Below are 16,150 nucleotides of genomic sequence, written 5' to 3' on the forward strand. Positions count from 1 at the left end.
TGGTGGGGGCACTGCGGGCTGGGTGCCACCATATCCTGGGCACCCATCATCCCAGGAGCATCGTGACCCCACTGGCACCCTGATCCCGTGCCCGGGCACCCATTCTGCCATGATCCCAGGGGCACTGTGACCCACCCCCTGGGGCAGCAGGATCCCAGGGGCACTGTCACCCCACACCCAAGTGCCTGGAGCTCCCCAGGGTGTCTCGCACCCCACAGCCATGCCGGCCATGCTGGTTAGAGGTGAGGAGAGAGGCAAGGGCCGTGGGTGCCCCCTCCCCAGCACAGCCCCCAGCCAGGGTGCAGAGGCCATGGCTGTGGCTCGGCACCCACCATCGCTCAGGGTCATCAGTGGGGACTCCGGGAGCAGGAATTGTTAGGGAAAATCCTGCTGCTCGGTGCTGGGATCGGACCCCTGGGTGGGTGTCCCCCCCCACCCCGAGCAGAGGGGCCGTGGCAGGCGCGGGACACACGGGGCGGCAGCCCCAGGGCAGGGTGCCCGGTGCCCGGCAGCACCGGTGTGCCGGTGCCCTCCCGTGGCTGGCCTGGGAACCGTGCGTGCCCCGGGGGCCGGAGCCCGGGCGGGGAGTGCCCCCCCACCCCTTCACCCCCCACTCCAGGCAGGGGGTCAGGGGTGCTGCCACCCGGGAGCAGGCCCACTCCATCCCCTGCCCAAAGACAGCCCGGGAAAAGATAGAAAAATATCCTCAGGTTTAATGGGTGATGGAGCAGCCGAGGGCTGGCGACCCCCCGGGGCCCCTCGGGGGCCAGGCTGTGCCCCAGCCCCCACGACACAGCCTCACCGGTGTAGGGCTGAGCCCGCCCGCTACCCACCCAGGGCAGGACTGAGCCCCATGGGAGCCTGTGGCCTGGGACCGAGCCTGGGGTGTGAGCCGTGGGGCAGCAGCCCACAGCACCCATCCCACAGGGAGGGTGCCCCAGAGCACCCCATGTCCCTCCTAGGGGGAGCACAGTGTATGGGGGTCCAGGACCCCCTACGGAACCAAGCACCCCATCAGCACACAGCTGTGCTCTCCTTCTCTTCTTCCTCCTCCTCCTCCTCTTCTTCCTCCTCCTTGTCATCCTCATCCTCACCATCGGTTAGCTGTTCCGGGCAGGCAGGGGGGTAGGGTGGGCCGTGATCCAGGTTGACGTAGGTGATGGCCAGGTTGACGTAGTACTCTCCCTCCAGCTCGGCCAGGACACGCTGCAGCTCCCCCACCAGCCCCGAGAAGGACGGGCGCTCCTCGGGCACCGGTGCCCAGCAGCTCAGCATCACCCCGTACCTGCCCAGACAGCCCCGTCAGCACCGGTGTCACCCCTGGGACCCCCCTCCCTCACCACCCTGCCCACCCCCAGTCCCACTCACAGGGTATCAGGGCAGTGTTGGGGCTGTGGCAGGCGTCTCCCCCGCAGCAGGTAGCTTGCCATGTCGTAGGGGTCCACCCCGGGGTACGGCGATGCCCCCCGTGTCAGCAGCTCCCACATGAGCACCCCGAAGGACCACTGCCGAGCAGAGAGCTGCCATGGAGGGGGGGGGTGGGGTGGGGATGGGGGATGGGGATGGGTGTCGTGCCTACCACGTCTGACTTGGTGGTGAACTTTTGGGTCTGGAGGCTCTCCAGCGCCATCCACTTGACGGGCAGCTTGGCGTGGCGGTGCTGCCGGATGCTGTAGTACTCCTTGTCGAACACATCCCGCGCCAGCCCAAAGTCGGCCACCTTCACTGTCAGCGTCTCATCCAGCCTGCGGGATGCCAGTTTGGGTGTGGGGACCACCAAGCAGCACCCCTGGGCCCACCCCCCATAGGGGGTCCAGCAGGCAGAGCCACACTCACATGCAGTTCCTGGCAGCCAGGTCCCGATGCACAAACTTCTTCTGGGCCAGGTACTCCATGCCCAGGGCCACCTGGAGCCCGAAGCCAATGAGCTCCTTCACCGTGGGGCTCTGCAGGGAGGCAGTGGTAAGTGGGGTGAGCTCAGCACCCCACCACTCGCCCTCCCCGGGTGCCCCCCCCGTACCCGCTCCTGGGCGCGGATGAAGTGGCGCAGGTCCCCGTGGCGCATGTAGGGCAGGACGACGAGGGGCAGCCCGTGGCGGGGCAGGCAGACCCCCAGCAGCGAGAGCACCTGGGGGTGGTGGAAGCTCTTCATGAGGATGCCCTCACGCAGGAACTCCTCCACCTCCTCCACGTCCGTGATGCCTGCCAAGAGCCAAGCTGTGAGGCACTCCATGTGCCATGGGACCGTGCCGCAAGGGTGTGCCATGGGAGTGAGCACTACTCACGGTGCAGGGACTTGATGGCACAGTGGAGGTCCCCCAGCAGCGGGTCCGTGTAGGTGCCATGGTAGACGCTGCCAAAGTGCCCTGCGGGGACAGGAGACATGAAGCCAGTACCAGATGTGGCGAGCGGGCGACGCTGCAGCCAAATTGGGGCACGGCGTCACCTTTGCCGATGACCTGGTGCCGGTGGATGACGAGCCGCTCCTCAGGGATGAGGATGTCCTTCACCTCCTCCAGCAGCTCTGGCCGCAGGTCCTCCAAGCAGCTGGACGTGGTCCTGAGCAAGGGCACGGGGGACCCACCGCTTGCTGTGCTGGCACCGGCGAACCGTGACCGGGGCCCCATCGGGCTGGGGTTGCCTGCTGCAGGCAGCACTGCCGGGACAGGCAGAGTCAGGGCAAGGGCTGGGCAGGCACCCGGCACCCCACCACCCACCGGTGACGCCTGCTTACCCAGCACCTCCCTGTAGTCAACTCCGGGGCGCTGGGTGGTGATGGGGGGGTTGCTGCGGTTGGGCTGCACCAGCAGCTCCAGGGTCTCCGTCCCTGTGGGCAGCAGTGGGGTTGGTGGGGGGCAGCACAGAGAGGGACTGGGGGGTATCGGGGTGCCCAGCGAGCATGGCACTCACCTCGCCTCTTCCTCCAGTGCCAGCGGAGCAGTGTGGCCGCCAGGATGCAGCAGACCAGGAAGGTGATGCTGATGCCCAGGGCCAGGCTGGTGGCCAGGTCCAGCGAGGCAGTGGGGGGCAGCACCCAGCCCAGCGCCTCGCAGGCGCCGTTCACGCAGACCTGGGGCAGCAGGGGCTCAGTAGGGAGGGGGTTGGGGGACACTGCAGGGGGTTAACCCATGCCAGGGTGCTGTCTTACCTCCACGGTGGCCCCGTCCGGGGGGAGGGACACCTCGCGCGGCACACGGCACGTCACCTCATTCTTAAGCACGTTGGGGTGGCAGTCCCGGCCCCCCACCATCATGGTGATGTTCATGCAGCCAGACACAGCATCCAGGCCCAGTTGCTGCCAGGACACAGCACCCTGAGTCTGGTGGTCCCAGGAGCGGGCCCCCCCCCCTGCCCCTGCTCACCCTGCTGCCCCACGTACGTGCACCTCGATCTCGTTGTCACCGGGCTTGAGGCGGAGGCGGCTGTCCTCCTGCTCCAAGGGGAAGACCTTGGGCTGGGGGTAGTAGCGGAGGCGGAAGAACCAGCGGCCGGCGGCGCCGTCCAGGAGCACGCTCAGGTTCCCCAGCGCCGTCTCCAAGTTGTTCTCGAAGGGGAAGGCCGGGCTGCGGCACAGCAGCTGCCCCGGCACCTGCGGGCGCTCACACTCCTGTGGGCAGTAGGATGCTGGGCACCGGCGTGGCACAGTGCCCATGGGATTGGGGTGGGCATGGCAGGGCCGGGGACTGATGGCTCCCTGCCATGGCACTTACCGTGGCTTCGGTCCTCATGCCGCTGGCTTCAAATCGGATCTTGGCGCAATACACCGAGTCCAGGTGGGTGCCGGTGATGGTGAGCATGGAGCCCCTGTGGTGGGCAGGGTCAGGGCCTCAGGGTGCACGTGGTCCCCAGGGTGTAGATGGTCCCCAGGGTGCATGTGGTGCCCGGCACATCACCCAGCACCGGGCAGGGCTGTCCCCCCCAGGGCAGAAGCTCACAGACTCACTCATAGCTGCAGCTGGGGGTGATGGCTGAGACGATGGGGTTGGGGCGGTACTGGAAGCGCTCTGGGGCTGGGAACTCATTCCCATCGATCCACAGGATAACCGTGGCTGCATACAGGCCGCTGGCAGCAGGAGCCGTGCACTGAACCACATGATCGCCCTGCCTGGGGACAGGGCAGCGTGGCTAGGGGGGACAGCAGGAGCGCAGGGGGTCCCTGTGCCCATGCTAGGGACCCTGCTGTGCCTGGCAGGGCAGGACAGGGATGTACCTGGGCTGCTTAGTCAGGGGGCACTCGGAGCCGTTGACCGTCACCCGCCAGCTGCTCCCCGCTGAGAGGTGGATGCCTTGTAGGGAGAGGTGGGTGCCACCACCCCGGGGACCAAATAGGGGCTGCAGAGCTCTGACACGGGGGTTCTGGGCAGAGACAGGGTTGGCGGGGTGGGTGAGTGAGCCAAAGACACCCTCCCAACCCCTGTGAGGGGTGACTGCCAGCACAGGGCCGTACCACAAAGACAAAGCCGGCGAGTGTGGCTGAGCCACGGATGCAGAAGCCGGAGGGTCCATGTCCATCGGGTTCTTCCACGGTGAGCACCACGTCAGCCGGGCCCTCCGCTGCTGTTGGGCCTTCTGGTTCCAGCTCACACACCAGCACATCCACAAAGTCCTTGAGGCGGGAGATGGGCAGGGGTCTGTGGGGCGGTGATGGGGGGTCAGCCCTGTGCTGGGGCAGCAGCCCTGGACCCCCCTCCGCTGCCATCCCCACGCTGCACTGCCACACACCTGTGGCTCCTGCTCTCCTCGGGCAGCACGGTGCAGCCTCGCCGCCCCACTGTCACCTGGTAGGCACCTGAGAGGCTGCGCTGGGGGTTGGAGTCTGGGCGGGACCAGAAGGTCATGCCGCAGAGCGTCACCCGTGTCCGGCCCTGCAGCGGGGCACTCCGGGGGTGGAACTGTGGGAGAGGCAGTCGTGTCACCCCTAAGCCCCGGTGACAGTCACGGGTCCTTCCCCCGGGGGGAAAGGGGGAACGACACCAGATGGAGCGAAGGCCCCACCACGTGTGCCCACCGAGAGATGTGGGGCACAGGGGGGGCGGCGCAGACCTACATCGGTGAGGACGGGTGGGCAGCTGTCCTGGACCCAGGAGCCTGCGCACTCGTGGCGGCGTGTGCACCCGTCCCCGCACCAGCCGCAGCCCATGAAGCGCTCGGCTCGCAGGCAGCGCTGGCACGTGGAGAAGTGGCGGCAGCCGGGGCCGGTGACGTTCAGGCGCCACACCTGAGGAGGGAGAGGGGAGGCAAGTGGGCGCGTGGGGCTCAGCACCCACCCCACAACCCCCGCAACCCCCACTCACCTTGGTGCCGGCGGTGAAGAAGAGTGAGTGGTTCTGCAGCCCCATGGCACCCCGCACCGGCCCCGGCTCCCCCAGGGAGAAGTTGGCCAAGGTGAGGAGGTAGGAGCTAGAGCGCTGGAGCACTATCTGCAGCGAGGCAGAGTGGGGGACTGAGTGCATCCCCCACCCTGCCAGGATCCCCCACCCCACCCAGACCTCCCATCCCACCTGGAAGATGCGTCCCTGCTCTGTGCCGAGGTGTGCCACGGTGACATCCCCCATGGTGGTGACGAAGATGGAGGTGAGGAGGACACTGGCCAGGTGCCCGTTGAACAGGTCCACCTTATGGGAGGTGGCAGGGACCAGAGTGGGCTTGTTCCAGCAGCTGGTGTTGGTCACCGGTGCCGAGAGGTTCACCTGCAGCCAATGGGTACCGTGAGGCCAGCGCTGGCATGCTGACCCCCTGCACCCTCACAGGTGGGCACCAGCTCCAGCTGGGAGGCATTTCAGGGAGCACGCCATTAACCACGCTCCCCTCTGGGCTGTGGAATTTTTTTTGGGAAAAACACATCCGCAGCCCCCGCACGGCGTCAGATCCCGCCCTCCCCTCCTGCCCCAGCTGGATGTGGTTATCGGTGCTGGCACTGCGGGGCGAACACCCCAAAGCCAGCCCTCCCCATCCCCGGGGCTCAACGGGGGGGCTGAGGTTCAACCCTCTTCATGAGGGAAGCCAGGCACCAGGGGGGGGTCCCCACTGGCCCCCCACCGACCCTTGGGGCTGGAGGTGCACTCCTGGCTCGCCCTGTCAGTGACGTGAGTCAGCAGCAGTGAGCTGTCTGCTCCGTGCGTGGGAAGAAGAGGGGATGTGGCTGCGCCTCGCGCCTGGCTGAGAACACCAAAACTTGTGTCACGGGTGTTTGCCAGGACTCTGACTGCAGAGGGACCCTGCCAGGGCCCCTGCCTGTACCCGTCCGCATCCCGGCTGTGCCAGAGCTTGTCCCTGGGACACGGTGTTCCCGCCCCATGGCTGCAGCAGCCGTGAAACGCTGGTGAATAATTGCGCTTCCGCCTGTGGGTTGTTTGCAGAGGGAAGGCGGTGGCCCCGGGCTGGGGTGGGCGGGTGGGGCAGGAGCAGTCGGGCACCCCGCACACCCTGACCCAGAGGGAGCACCGGATTCCTCTGCACACCGGTGTCCATCACCAGCCCAGAGCCGGGACCGGTAACAGGGGGGCCAGGGTTGGTGGTCCCCAGGACAGGCACACAGGAGAGGGACTGTCAGCACAGCATGGTGTGCCCATGTGCTGGGACATGCGTCTGTGGCATGCAGCTCAGGCGAGCATAGGAGCACCAGCGGAGGGGAGCGCCCTGGGCTCCCTGCCAGCACCAAGCCTCCCCAGCACGGCCAGCACCAGGGAAACGCCACGGCCCCCGCGATAAGCGGCTGGCAGGGCTGACTCACACCTGGGCGACACTCCTCACCCGGCGCCCAACCCGCTCCCCGGATCACCCTCATTTACCAGCACTTCCTGGCACCCCAGATCTGCCTCCCCGCGTCCCAGTTGACCCCCAGCTCCCCCCGGGATGGACGCGGAGCGGAGGACTCACGTTGTGCGGGCAGTACTCCACCGGCTGGAAGAAGCTGAGGCCCCGCAGCAGTGGCTGGGGCCCGATGCCGCAGCACTTGTCCATGCCCTCCTCCATGGCCTGGTTGAGGAGGTGGAGGGGGAAGGCGCAGATGGCCGAGTACTCCTGCGGCACCCGGCTCTCCGGCTGGCTCTCAGCAAAGGCCCCGAAGAGCACCATGTCGGACGTGCTGATGCCAAGGTCGCGGGCGAGGCGGGCGCCAGGGCGGGCGGTGTGGGCAGCCTGCAGCACGTTGTAGGCGATGTCCCGCTCACCATCCTCAGTGCCGCGCCGCCGCCGCCGCTTCGACTCGAAGCGGCAATCGAGGACGAGTTCGCGGTAGCGGAGGAGGTTGTTATCATGGGTGCTGAGCCGTGCCAGGCGTGTGTGGTACACTGATGAGCCCGGCCGCTCTGGCTGCACTGTCAGGAAGTACACGTGGTCCCCATCTTGGAAGGAGTGCACGTAGTGGATGGTGTAGTTGTCTCGGTATTGTGGCAGCACCGTCAGTGAAGGGAAGTTGTCCGAAAAGCCATCCAAGCTGCCCTTAATCCTGCGGATGGACACCGACTGCGGGCTGTACTGCGCCGCCACGCTGCTGTTGATGGTGGAGCCGAGGTAGAAGGTAGAGGCATAGTAGGTGGCCACCACGGTGACACTAGTTCCCAGGGGGCTGGCCACACAGTCGGGGCAGAATTCAGGTGTGTTCCCTTTGGCTGAGTACAGGCAGTGTGTGGCTGTGATGGCCACGCTGCCATTCTGGACCTCCAGCTGGTGCTTGTAGCACAGCCCATGCTGCGCCGTGCCGCAGCTGTACAGCCACGGTTCCAGCGGGTCCAGCTCCAGCAGGATGTTGTCCCTGTCGTCGGGGCCATCGGTGTCAACCAGGCACAGGCGGCAGATCTCGCACTTGGCGCTGCTCACCGGGCCAGTAACAAGGACGGAGAGGAGGCGCAGCTCGGGGCTGGCCAGCAGAATGCGGTTGCGGACCGCCACGAAGACGGCGACCGGACTGTCGGCGTCGGTGAAGACGGCGACGTTCTGCACAGGGCTGCCGGCGTCAAGGCTGGGCAGCACGTAGGGCACAGAGAAGTTCCTGGTGGAGCTGTAAGGGATGCGGGGGCACTGCCAGGCGCCGGTGCCCAGCGGGGCCAGGGTGAGTGCCAGCAAGAGGCACACGTGGCACGGCAGCCCCATGCTGTGCCGTGCCACCGGCATGGGGTTATCTGCAGCGCTCGGCGCCGAGCGGGCTCGTGACACGTGGAGGACAGGTCACCATCGCATCTGCCAAAAGAGAGGAGAAGGAACTTTACCCTCTGAGGTTAGGAGAGGTCCCTGGGGTGCTTCCACAGCTCTGCATGGGGTACGGGAGCTGGGGTCCCATGGGGCCGGGTGACGGTGGGTGCTGCCCGGGAAGGATCGGCCATACCAAACCTCCTCCCAAACGCTGTGAAGCCAAGCTGCCTGCAGTGGGAGCACAAATCCTGCCAGCTGCCCCTCGCCTGACCCCCGGCAGCATCCCTGCCCCGCACCACCCCGCCGAAACCCCCGCCGGGAAAGGGACCGTGCCAGCCCGCGGGGGACAAGCAACCCCAGGGCCCCTGGGGCCGGGCCGGGGATGGGACCCCCGCCAGTCCCCCGAGACAGCACTGGGGACAGGGGATCCTCGCGGCACCGGGACAAGCTCCCTGCCAGCCCACTCCCCCCCGCCCAGGACAGGGACCCCGACGTACCCCCGCGGCCACCCCCCCGCCCCGCCAGCAGCTCGCCGGGGCGGGGAGCGGTCCCCAGCCGGGGTTCCCGTCGAGTCCGTCGTTCCCCCCCCGCTCGCCGCTCCCCGGTGCCGCCCCGTCCCGTCGCGGTGTGTCCGGGCCGGTCCCGAGCCGGGCCGTACGGGCCGGGCGCTCACCTGGCGCTGCGGGGCGGCGGCCGCTGCCGGGCCGTGCCGGGCCGGGGCGGAGCGGAGCGGGGCTGTGCTGGGCCGGGGCGGAGCGGGGCCGTGCCGGAGCAGGCGAGGCGGGCCGGGGCGGGCCGGGGCGGGCCCTGCCCCCCGGCTGCGCGGGGTTCCCCGAGGGCCGGCACCGGCACACGCAGCCCGGGGGAACGGGGCTGTTTGGGGGGAGGGCAGAGAGTCCGGGCGAGGGGGAAGGAGGAGGGGGGCGCGGCGGGGGGATGCCGGGCAGCCCGAGGGGACAAGCTTGTCTCATCACGGTGCCCCGGAGGGACGCGGGTGGGAGCCGGGACGGCCGGGTAGGACACGGACCTCAAGGCTGGCACGGCACCCGGAGTCCCCGACCAAGCGACCATCGGAGGGTCCCCAGGGCTGGGAGGTGTCTGCCGGCATCCTGGAGCGCGTGCGGGGGCCGGGCCCGTTGGCACCCCCCAGCCCCGCTGAGACCGGCGGCAGGAGCTGTGGACACGGGGACACACGAAATCGCCGCTTCCCCAGCGCTGCCCACTCTGGCTGCGACTCACTCACGGGCTGGCAGGGCGGCCTCACAGCTGGGTCTGGGTGGTGGGCTCTGCTGGGAGGCAAGAGCAGGGCTGGGGCAGCTGCAGCTCTGCCAGGAGAACCCTGGGTCTGGTTTCAGATGTACCCGCTCCGTGCTCCCCTTTATGCCCCGTCGAGGGCTGCCCACAGTGGCAGGAGGTGCCAGCACTGCCGGGATGGCTGCGGCTCCCAGGGATGCAGGGAGATGCTTTTCACGCCGGCGTATCGCAGAGATTTACCTTCCAAGCGCCCCATTGCCCTCGGGCAGCGTGTCCCAGCCACACATCCGGCCTTTCCTTCCATCGGAGCAGGGCGCTGCCTCACGCTGCTGTGGGGACTTTGGTCCCGGGAGGGGCCAAACTCTCCAAAAACAGGCTCCCCTGCCCTCCTCACCTGGCCGGCCGCAGCCCCCCCAGGCTGCCGCCCCACGTTGTGCAAGGCCCGGCGGTTACATTGGCCCCACGCCTTACCCAACAGCTCCTTCCTCCGGCCGCACGGCTCTCGCTCGGTTTCGACATGAGCTGGCCCCAGCCAGCTCAGCCCGGGGTTTTCGGCACTCCCACCCTCCCTCCGGCTGGCACCTCGGGCTGCCAGCACAGCCCCACCGCCTCCCACCGCCCCCCCGGCACCATACCCAAAGTCAGACCAAACTTGCCCCGGCTCGGCCACGTGCACCCCCCTAACAGGACACCCACGAACACGATGAGACTTCACCCGGGGTCCAGATAATGTTTATGAGCAAAGACAAGCAATTACACGCTGGCAGGAGCATAAACACGGGAGCAGAGTCCCTGCGCTCGCCCTGCCGGCTCCTTCACGGCTCCCTCGGTGTCTCGGTGCCACCGCGGTGGCTCTGCCCCTCCCTCAACACCTGTCCCAGCACCCACCAGACAGCCCCAAAACACGGCCCTGGGGTCGTGCCGTGCCCAGCACGCTGGGTGCTCAGCCCTGCTCCAGTGCCTGGGGATGGCTGGTGAGCTCGGTGTAGCTGGCTCAAGGGGCTGGGTTTGAGGGGACAGGTACCCCCACAACAAGGGAAAGTCCCTCCTTGGAGGTGGGGGCACCAGGGCCCCATGCCAGCAAGGGCTCCAGGGGGTCTGGGCTGCCCCTTTGGGGTCCATTGCCCAGGAGCCAGCACCACAAGCCCAGAAGCACCCCACAGGCACCCTGGCACCCCGAGGCCCTCTGGGGCTGCTGTGTCTCTGGAGAGAGGTGGGCAGGACCCAGCCTGGCCCCCCACCCCACCTACCAGCACCCCAGGAACATCCTTCTCACAGCCTCAGCGGGAAGGGTCCGTGCTCACACAGACACCGAGGGGGCAAACCTGCTGGGGCAGGGCTCTGGGACTGCTGGGGGCTGCCCGGCACGCAGGGGGTCCAGCACCCCCTGGGCAGGAAGAGGAGCAGTGTGTGCCCTAGCCAACCCACCTGGGTGGTATGTGCAGGCACAGCAGCATAGGGGTCCCCTGAGTGCTGCCAAATCTCCACCTGGAGCCCTCCACCCTTGGCACAGCCACGGGATGGCAGAGAAAGGAGGGTGCCAGGCATGGGCAGCAGGACCCAGGAGCTCAGCTCCCCTCCAGCAACCCAGGGTACCAGCAGCCCCACAATAAGGGATGGAGCTGAGGGCCACAGACAAAAGGCAGCCCCCCTGCCAAAACTGGGGGGCACTGTCTGCAGATGAGAGAAAGTCCTGCTCACCCCTTCCCCAGGTGGCTCTACACCCATCTGTAACACCCAGGTTGGACGGTCCCCTGGGTGGGTTCCCCTGCGCTCTAGGGTCCCACCATGCCCTCTCTCCTGGACCTATGGCCCGGGCTTTCCCAGGGGACGGGCTCCCCAGAGTAACTAGGGGTCCCTGGCTGGCACCATGCCCTGGGTGATGCCTGTCAGTATGTCTGGGGTGTGAGGATGAAGAGTCGGTCTTCCTCCTTGCGGATCCACTTCATCAGCTTGTTGACGGCACTAATGGCGCCGGCCTTGGTCCCCAGGGGACTGTAGCATATGTAGAGCTCGAAGGCGCTGGTTACCTGGGCGAAGAAACAGGGTATGTGCTGGGGACACATCCATGCCCCACCTGGGGCTGGCCTGGCATGTCTGCCCCCTCCCCCCCCCCAGACACCCTCCAGACTGCAGGGAAGGGGCAGCGGGGTACCACAAATCCCTGGCACCCGGTTTGCTCAGAAATGGGGGGACTGAACCCGAGGGTTTGCCCCCAGCGTGGGGTTTTCTCTGCAGCGCTGGGGAACTCACAACAGCACATGGCACAGCCACTAGCAGCTGCCAGCCCCCACTCCTATCCCTGCCCATCCCTCTCTGGCACAGGGAGAGAGGCATGGCAGGGGTCTGGCCCCTAAAAGGACCATGCACAGGCTGGGGACCACCCTGGGGGCTCACAGCACTGGTGCTGTCAGACCACTGCACCCTTACTCTGCCGTGCAGGACCAGGGAAGACAGGCTCAGCCGAACCCTGAGGACAGCCCTTACCCAAGCCAGGAGGTTCTCACGGGGACCCATGAAGTAGATGTTCTTCAGGGGCCGTGAAGAGTTGTGAGCCCGGCTGTGGAGGTACTGGTAGAGCCCCAAGAGCCTCTCCTTCTCCTCCTCCCGAACGTAGGGTGCCTCAATCTTGGGGCTGCGGGAACACAGCACCCCGTTAGCCCCCACGGAGAAGGGGATTTGTGGAGAAGGCTTGCCCCATGCCCCACGCCGTGGCCTTGGCCCAACGGTGCCCTGGGGGCCTCACCTGGTGAAGAGCCCAGAGCTCTTGGACTTGTAGATGAAGTGCCGGAGGTCAGGGATGCCCACCTGGGCCACGCTGTAGAAGGGGGTGCGCAGGGCCTCCTGCAGAGCGTGGTGCACCCCCCGCCGCCGCAGGCGCTCCTGGAAGCGCCGCTTACAGTCGGAGACGGTGAAGAAGTCCTCACGGTCAGTGGAGACCAGCAGGAGGCACAGGTCCATCTCCTGCTCCAGGTAGGAGATGTGGGCATGGAAGAAGCCGCTGGAGTTAAACTTGGGGAGGCAAATGGGAGTCCACGCTTCCCCCTCCCGGAAGGAGGAAGAAGAACTGATGAGGTTGAAGAGCAGATGGAGGTCAATAGGGTGGAGGAACTGATCCTTCTTCCTCACAAGAGACACCAGCTGGTTCCCTGACAGGAGGATGGAGAAGACCAGGCTCTTGGCCTTGGCCTGCTGCAGGCTGGTACTGACAGCGTCCCGGACGCTGGCGGCCAGGGGCAGGCAGCGCACGGCACCCATCAGGAAGCTGGGGTCGTGGGCCATGAGGTCCAGCAGGTTGTCGGTGATGCGCTCGGAGCCGGCCAGGAGCCTGCGCAGGTCGTAGTTCTGCTTCTGCTGGAAGATGTGGTTGAGCTGGGTCCAAGTGAGCAGGCTCAGGATCTGGTAGTAGATGTAGAGCAGCTCGTGGGCGATCTCCTGCTCTGACTGCCGGGTACGCGCCACTGCCACCAGCACCAGTGGGCTCCTCCGCACGAAGACCACCTTGTAGCCATCTGTGTAGGGGGAAGTGCCAGGGTCAGACCTGTAAGCCTGGCTCCCTGGGGCTGTGAGGGGGAGCCAGGCCACAGCCTCTCCCCCCACCCGCCACAAATCTGCCTCTGGGGACAGCAAACCTGTCCCCACAGCAGGGGCATGGCCAGGCAGGCAGTGACACCCTGCTGCCTCACCCCCCACTCCCTCCCAGGGCGGTACCTGCGTGGATGGACCGGATGGCATTTTTCTCAGCCTCCAGGAAGGACACCAGGGCCATCATGACGCCCATGGTGCTGGAGAGGGCCTCCTCAGAGCCGTAGCGGGAGTATACGGGCTTGCCCGCCTCGCTCAGCACGAAGACGTGCTTCCGGTGCATGCGCCAGGCGTCCATGGTCACGTCCTCCTCCTCCTTGCCAGACAGCAGGGAGTCACGGCGGGTGGTCTGCGGGGACGGCTCCAGCTTCCCCTCCTTGCTCTGCCTCATCTCCTCCTCCAGGTCGAGGGCCATGCCCGTGAGCTGCGTGCTCAGCTCGCTGAAGTCCTTGCTGATCTGCTCCATGCTGGTCGGCTCGGCTGGCTCCCCCCGCCTCTCCTCCGGGCTCCGAGCCGCGGCTGCCCCGTCCTCGGGGCTTGTCAAGTCCTCGTAGGAGCGGGTGTGCACGAACATGGCTCCCTCCTGGCCCGCCCCTGGGAATAACGGGCCTCTGTCTGCCTGTCTGTCCGTTCACCTGTCCCCGCAGAGGGCTGACAGAGGGTGCAAAAGGGACAGGGAGGTGCAGGGAAAGACCCACCCTCCTCTCCCCAATCCCCTCTCCTCATCCTGTGAGCACCCAGGGGTGTGAGTGAAGCTGGTGGGGAGTCTCCAGCAGGCCCATCTCCCCCAGACCCTGCTGGGGGGGACTGTGGAGGGCCCAGACTACTTATGGAGGAGCTGCTTCACCCCCCTGCCCCCGACTTAACCCCTGGTGAGCTGTGCCCCATACCTGGCTCCGTCCCCTGCGCCAGCCCTGGCGTGGGGCTCTCGGACCGCTCGGTGTGCTGCCCATCTCCTGGTGCCAGGGACCCGTTGGGCACTTCCCAGCCTTTCTTCTTGTGGACATCCGCAGCCATTCCTCAGGGCAGGACCTGCGTGCAACCCACAGTGTCACCCCTCCATTCTCTCATCTGCCAAACGGCTCCGAAATCTCTGCTCTTGAGCAGGGCTGTGCCAGCATCCTGGGCCCAATCCTGCTGGCTCAGCAGGCAGCACCAAGCCCCGGTGAGACGTCAGGAAAGCCTCTCTAATCCAGCAGGATTTCCTCCCTCCCGTGGCCCCAGCTCCTTCCAGCCCCCCCCCCCCCCCCAGCGCTGGCACCTTTCATCCAGGCTTGGCCCCGATTCCCCTGAGCACTGAGAGAGCTGCTCAGCCTCCCAGGGCTGCGTCCCGGCAGCGAAGGGGGAAGGGAGCCTGACCTGGACGGGCTCAGTCCCGCACACCGACAATCCCGGAGGCCTCATGTTTGCACAGGGCGGGTTTTATGGCTCTCCTCGACCCGGGTTAGGCAGCCGAGATGGAACCGGGCTGCTGACGCTCCTCCCGGGGCCACCGCAAGCGAGGTGCCCTCTGGAGTCCCTGCCCCGGGCCGTGCCTCCGGCCGTGCTCCCCTCCCTGCTCCACGGGGCCCCGGCTCAAAACCGAACGCGGGTGCTAAAGGAAGCACAGGAAGGCCGGCCCGGGCCCCTGGGCCGCTTCGGTGCCGGACCCCCCCCCCCGCAGCTTCCGAAACCGGCTGCTGGGGAAGCTGGTAGAGCCCCGGCTTCGCCCCGCGCCACCTCCCGCCGCCCAGGCCCAGCACCGGCTGGGGACCCCCACCCCAAGAGCCCCCCGGGCATCCCCAGCCGGTGCCGGGCTGCGCATCAGGGCCCGTCCTCGCCTGCCCTTCCCGCTGCCCCGGGGGCGACGCTCCCCGCGGGACCCCGCGCTGCGCTGCGGGCCCCTCCCCCGCCCGGGGGGGGGCGTGAACGCTACCGGAGCACCGACCCCCCCCCCCCGGGGAAGCGCCGGGCCCGGGACCCCCCGCGACCCCGGAGGACGACGCGCGGGGAACCGACCTTCGCGGCTCCTCCCGTCGGCGCCAGAGGCCCGGGCGGGCAGCGCGGCGGGCGCAGCTGCCGCGGGGGCCGCCTGGCAACCCCCGGCACGGCCTAGGCGGGGCGGGAGAGACGACGACGACGACGCCGGCGGCGGGCGGGCGCCTCCCGCCCTACCCCCGGCTCTGACCTCGGCGGCACCCCCGGCATCGCGGCACCCCGCCCCGGCGGGAACCGCCTCCCACCGCCGGCCTGGCCGGGCCCGGCCTCGCCGCCCCAAGGTCGGGGCGCCGGCCCCGCGGCACCATGGGAGCTGTAGGCAGCCGCCGCTCCCAGCCGCCGCCGCCCCGCCCCTTCGCGACTACAACTCCCGGGGCACCGCCGCCGCCCGCGCGGGGCACGCCGGGAAGCGTAGTCCGCTCGCGGCTCCGCCAGCGCGGGGCACGGCGGGAGAGGTAGTGCGGCGCGGCGGGTGGGACTTCGCTTCCCGGCGTGCCCCGCGCGGGGCGGAGGGGTGCGAAGCCGAGCGGAACTTCCGGCTTCACGCCGTGGTGGCGCTGGGCCTGGCGCGGCGGGAGCGGTGGCGGCGGAGGTAAGGGGCGGCCCCGGTCCGCGGGCTCGGCCGTGGCCTCGTCAGTGGCGGTGAGGCCGCCCGGTGTGGCGGGGCGGGGCGGGGCGGGGCGGGGCTCGCAGGATTTGGGTGAGAGGCGCTCGGGCGCGGGGTCTGGCCTGGGGCCGCCGGGGCGGGTCCGCTGGCGCACGGGAGCGGAGCGGGGTGTCCGTCAGGGTGCGGGGGGGAGGCGGGGCCTCCCGGGCAGGGGGCTGTGTTTCCGGGGGCCCCCTGGGGACACGGGGGGTGTCTCCCCTATCGCCAGGGGGGAGCGGGGCGGTGGTGTCCTGAGGGACCCCCGGGACGGGGGGTGTCCGGCTAGAGGAGTGCGCGGGGCTGGGGGCCTCTGCTCGGGGGAGGGGACCGGGGTTCCCCCGGCGGGGCCCAGCAGGAGTGCGGGGAACAGCCCTAGGTGGGGGCTGCCGTGGCTCCTCAGAGCCCCGTGCCCTGGTGGGACCGGGGTCTGGGGCTCGGGCAGCCCGGGCTCGGTATGGGAGTACTACCAGGGAACCCGCACGGCTGTGGCCTTGTCGGTGCTGTGGCATCTCTGGGTATCTCTGTGTCCTGGCTGTGGTGTCTCTGGGTACCTCT

The 16,150-nt window shown here is 68.3% G+C and overlaps 2 protein-coding genes across 3 annotated transcripts; both read right to left on the minus strand.

Moving 5' to 3' along the window:
- Positions 1 to 688: 688 nt before the first annotated feature.
- Positions 689 to 8,094, minus strand: MST1R (macrophage stimulating 1 receptor; the record flags this gene model as incomplete). Its single annotated transcript, XM_084269737.1, has 20 exons — positions 689 to 1,285; positions 1,369 to 1,505; positions 1,580 to 1,745; positions 1,837 to 1,946; positions 2,021 to 2,202; positions 2,286 to 2,366; positions 2,447 to 2,656; positions 2,735 to 2,827; positions 2,911 to 3,070; positions 3,149 to 3,295; positions 3,380 to 3,607; positions 3,711 to 3,804; positions 3,944 to 4,105; positions 4,211 to 4,356; positions 4,448 to 4,631; positions 4,723 to 4,892; positions 5,048 to 5,218; positions 5,295 to 5,420; positions 5,502 to 5,690; positions 6,880 to 8,094. 20 exons carry the CDS (start codon positions 8,092 to 8,094, stop codon positions 1,015 to 1,017), a joined length of 4,242 nt encoding a protein of 1,413 aa, XP_084125863.1. The 3' UTR covers positions 689 to 1,014.
- Positions 8,095 to 10,103: 2,009 nt separating this feature from the next.
- MON1A (MON1 homolog A, secretory trafficking associated) lies at positions 10,104 to 15,126 on the minus strand. 2 transcript variants are annotated; one of them, XM_084269738.1, is made up of 6 exons: positions 14,971 to 15,126; positions 13,863 to 14,004; positions 13,099 to 13,566; positions 12,134 to 12,899; positions 11,875 to 12,022; positions 10,104 to 11,417 (listed from the first exon to the last, which is right to left on the minus strand). In XM_084269738.1, exons 2-6 carry the CDS (start codon positions 13,987 to 13,989, stop codon positions 11,277 to 11,279), a joined length of 1,650 nt encoding a protein of 549 aa, XP_084125864.1. In that variant the 5' UTR covers positions 13,990 to 14,004; positions 14,971 to 15,126; the 3' UTR covers positions 10,104 to 11,276. The 2 variants fall into 2 exon arrangements, with proteins under 2 accessions (XP_084125864.1, XP_084125865.1); XM_084269739.1 differs by lacking the exon at positions 14,971 to 15,126 and adding an exon at positions 14,332 to 14,392.
- Positions 15,127 to 16,150: the final 1,024 nt, after the last annotated feature.

The sequence above is a fragment of the Gallinula chloropus genome (assembly GCF_964237585.1).
Source record: "Gallinula chloropus genome assembly, chromosome: 12".
Classification (NCBI taxonomy): Eukaryota; Metazoa; Chordata; class Aves; order Gruiformes; family Rallidae; genus Gallinula; species Gallinula chloropus.

What these genes read in the sequence shown, in the direction of transcription:
- MON1A (XM_084269738.1), bottom strand. Translation starts at nt 13,989, where the DNA reads ATGGCTGCGGATGTCCACAAGAAGAAAGGCTGGGAAGTGCCCAACGGG. An exon ending in GGCGCAGGGGACGGAGCCAG is followed by an intron (nt 13,567 to 13,862) that starts GTATGGGGCACA and finishes CGTTATTCCCAG; the next exon opens with GGGCGGGCCAGGAGGGAGCC. An exon ending in GTGAGAACCTCCTGGCTTGG is followed by an intron (nt 11,418 to 11,874) that starts GTAAGGGCTGTC and finishes TTCTTCGCCCAG; the next exon opens with GTAACCAGCGCCTTCGAGCT.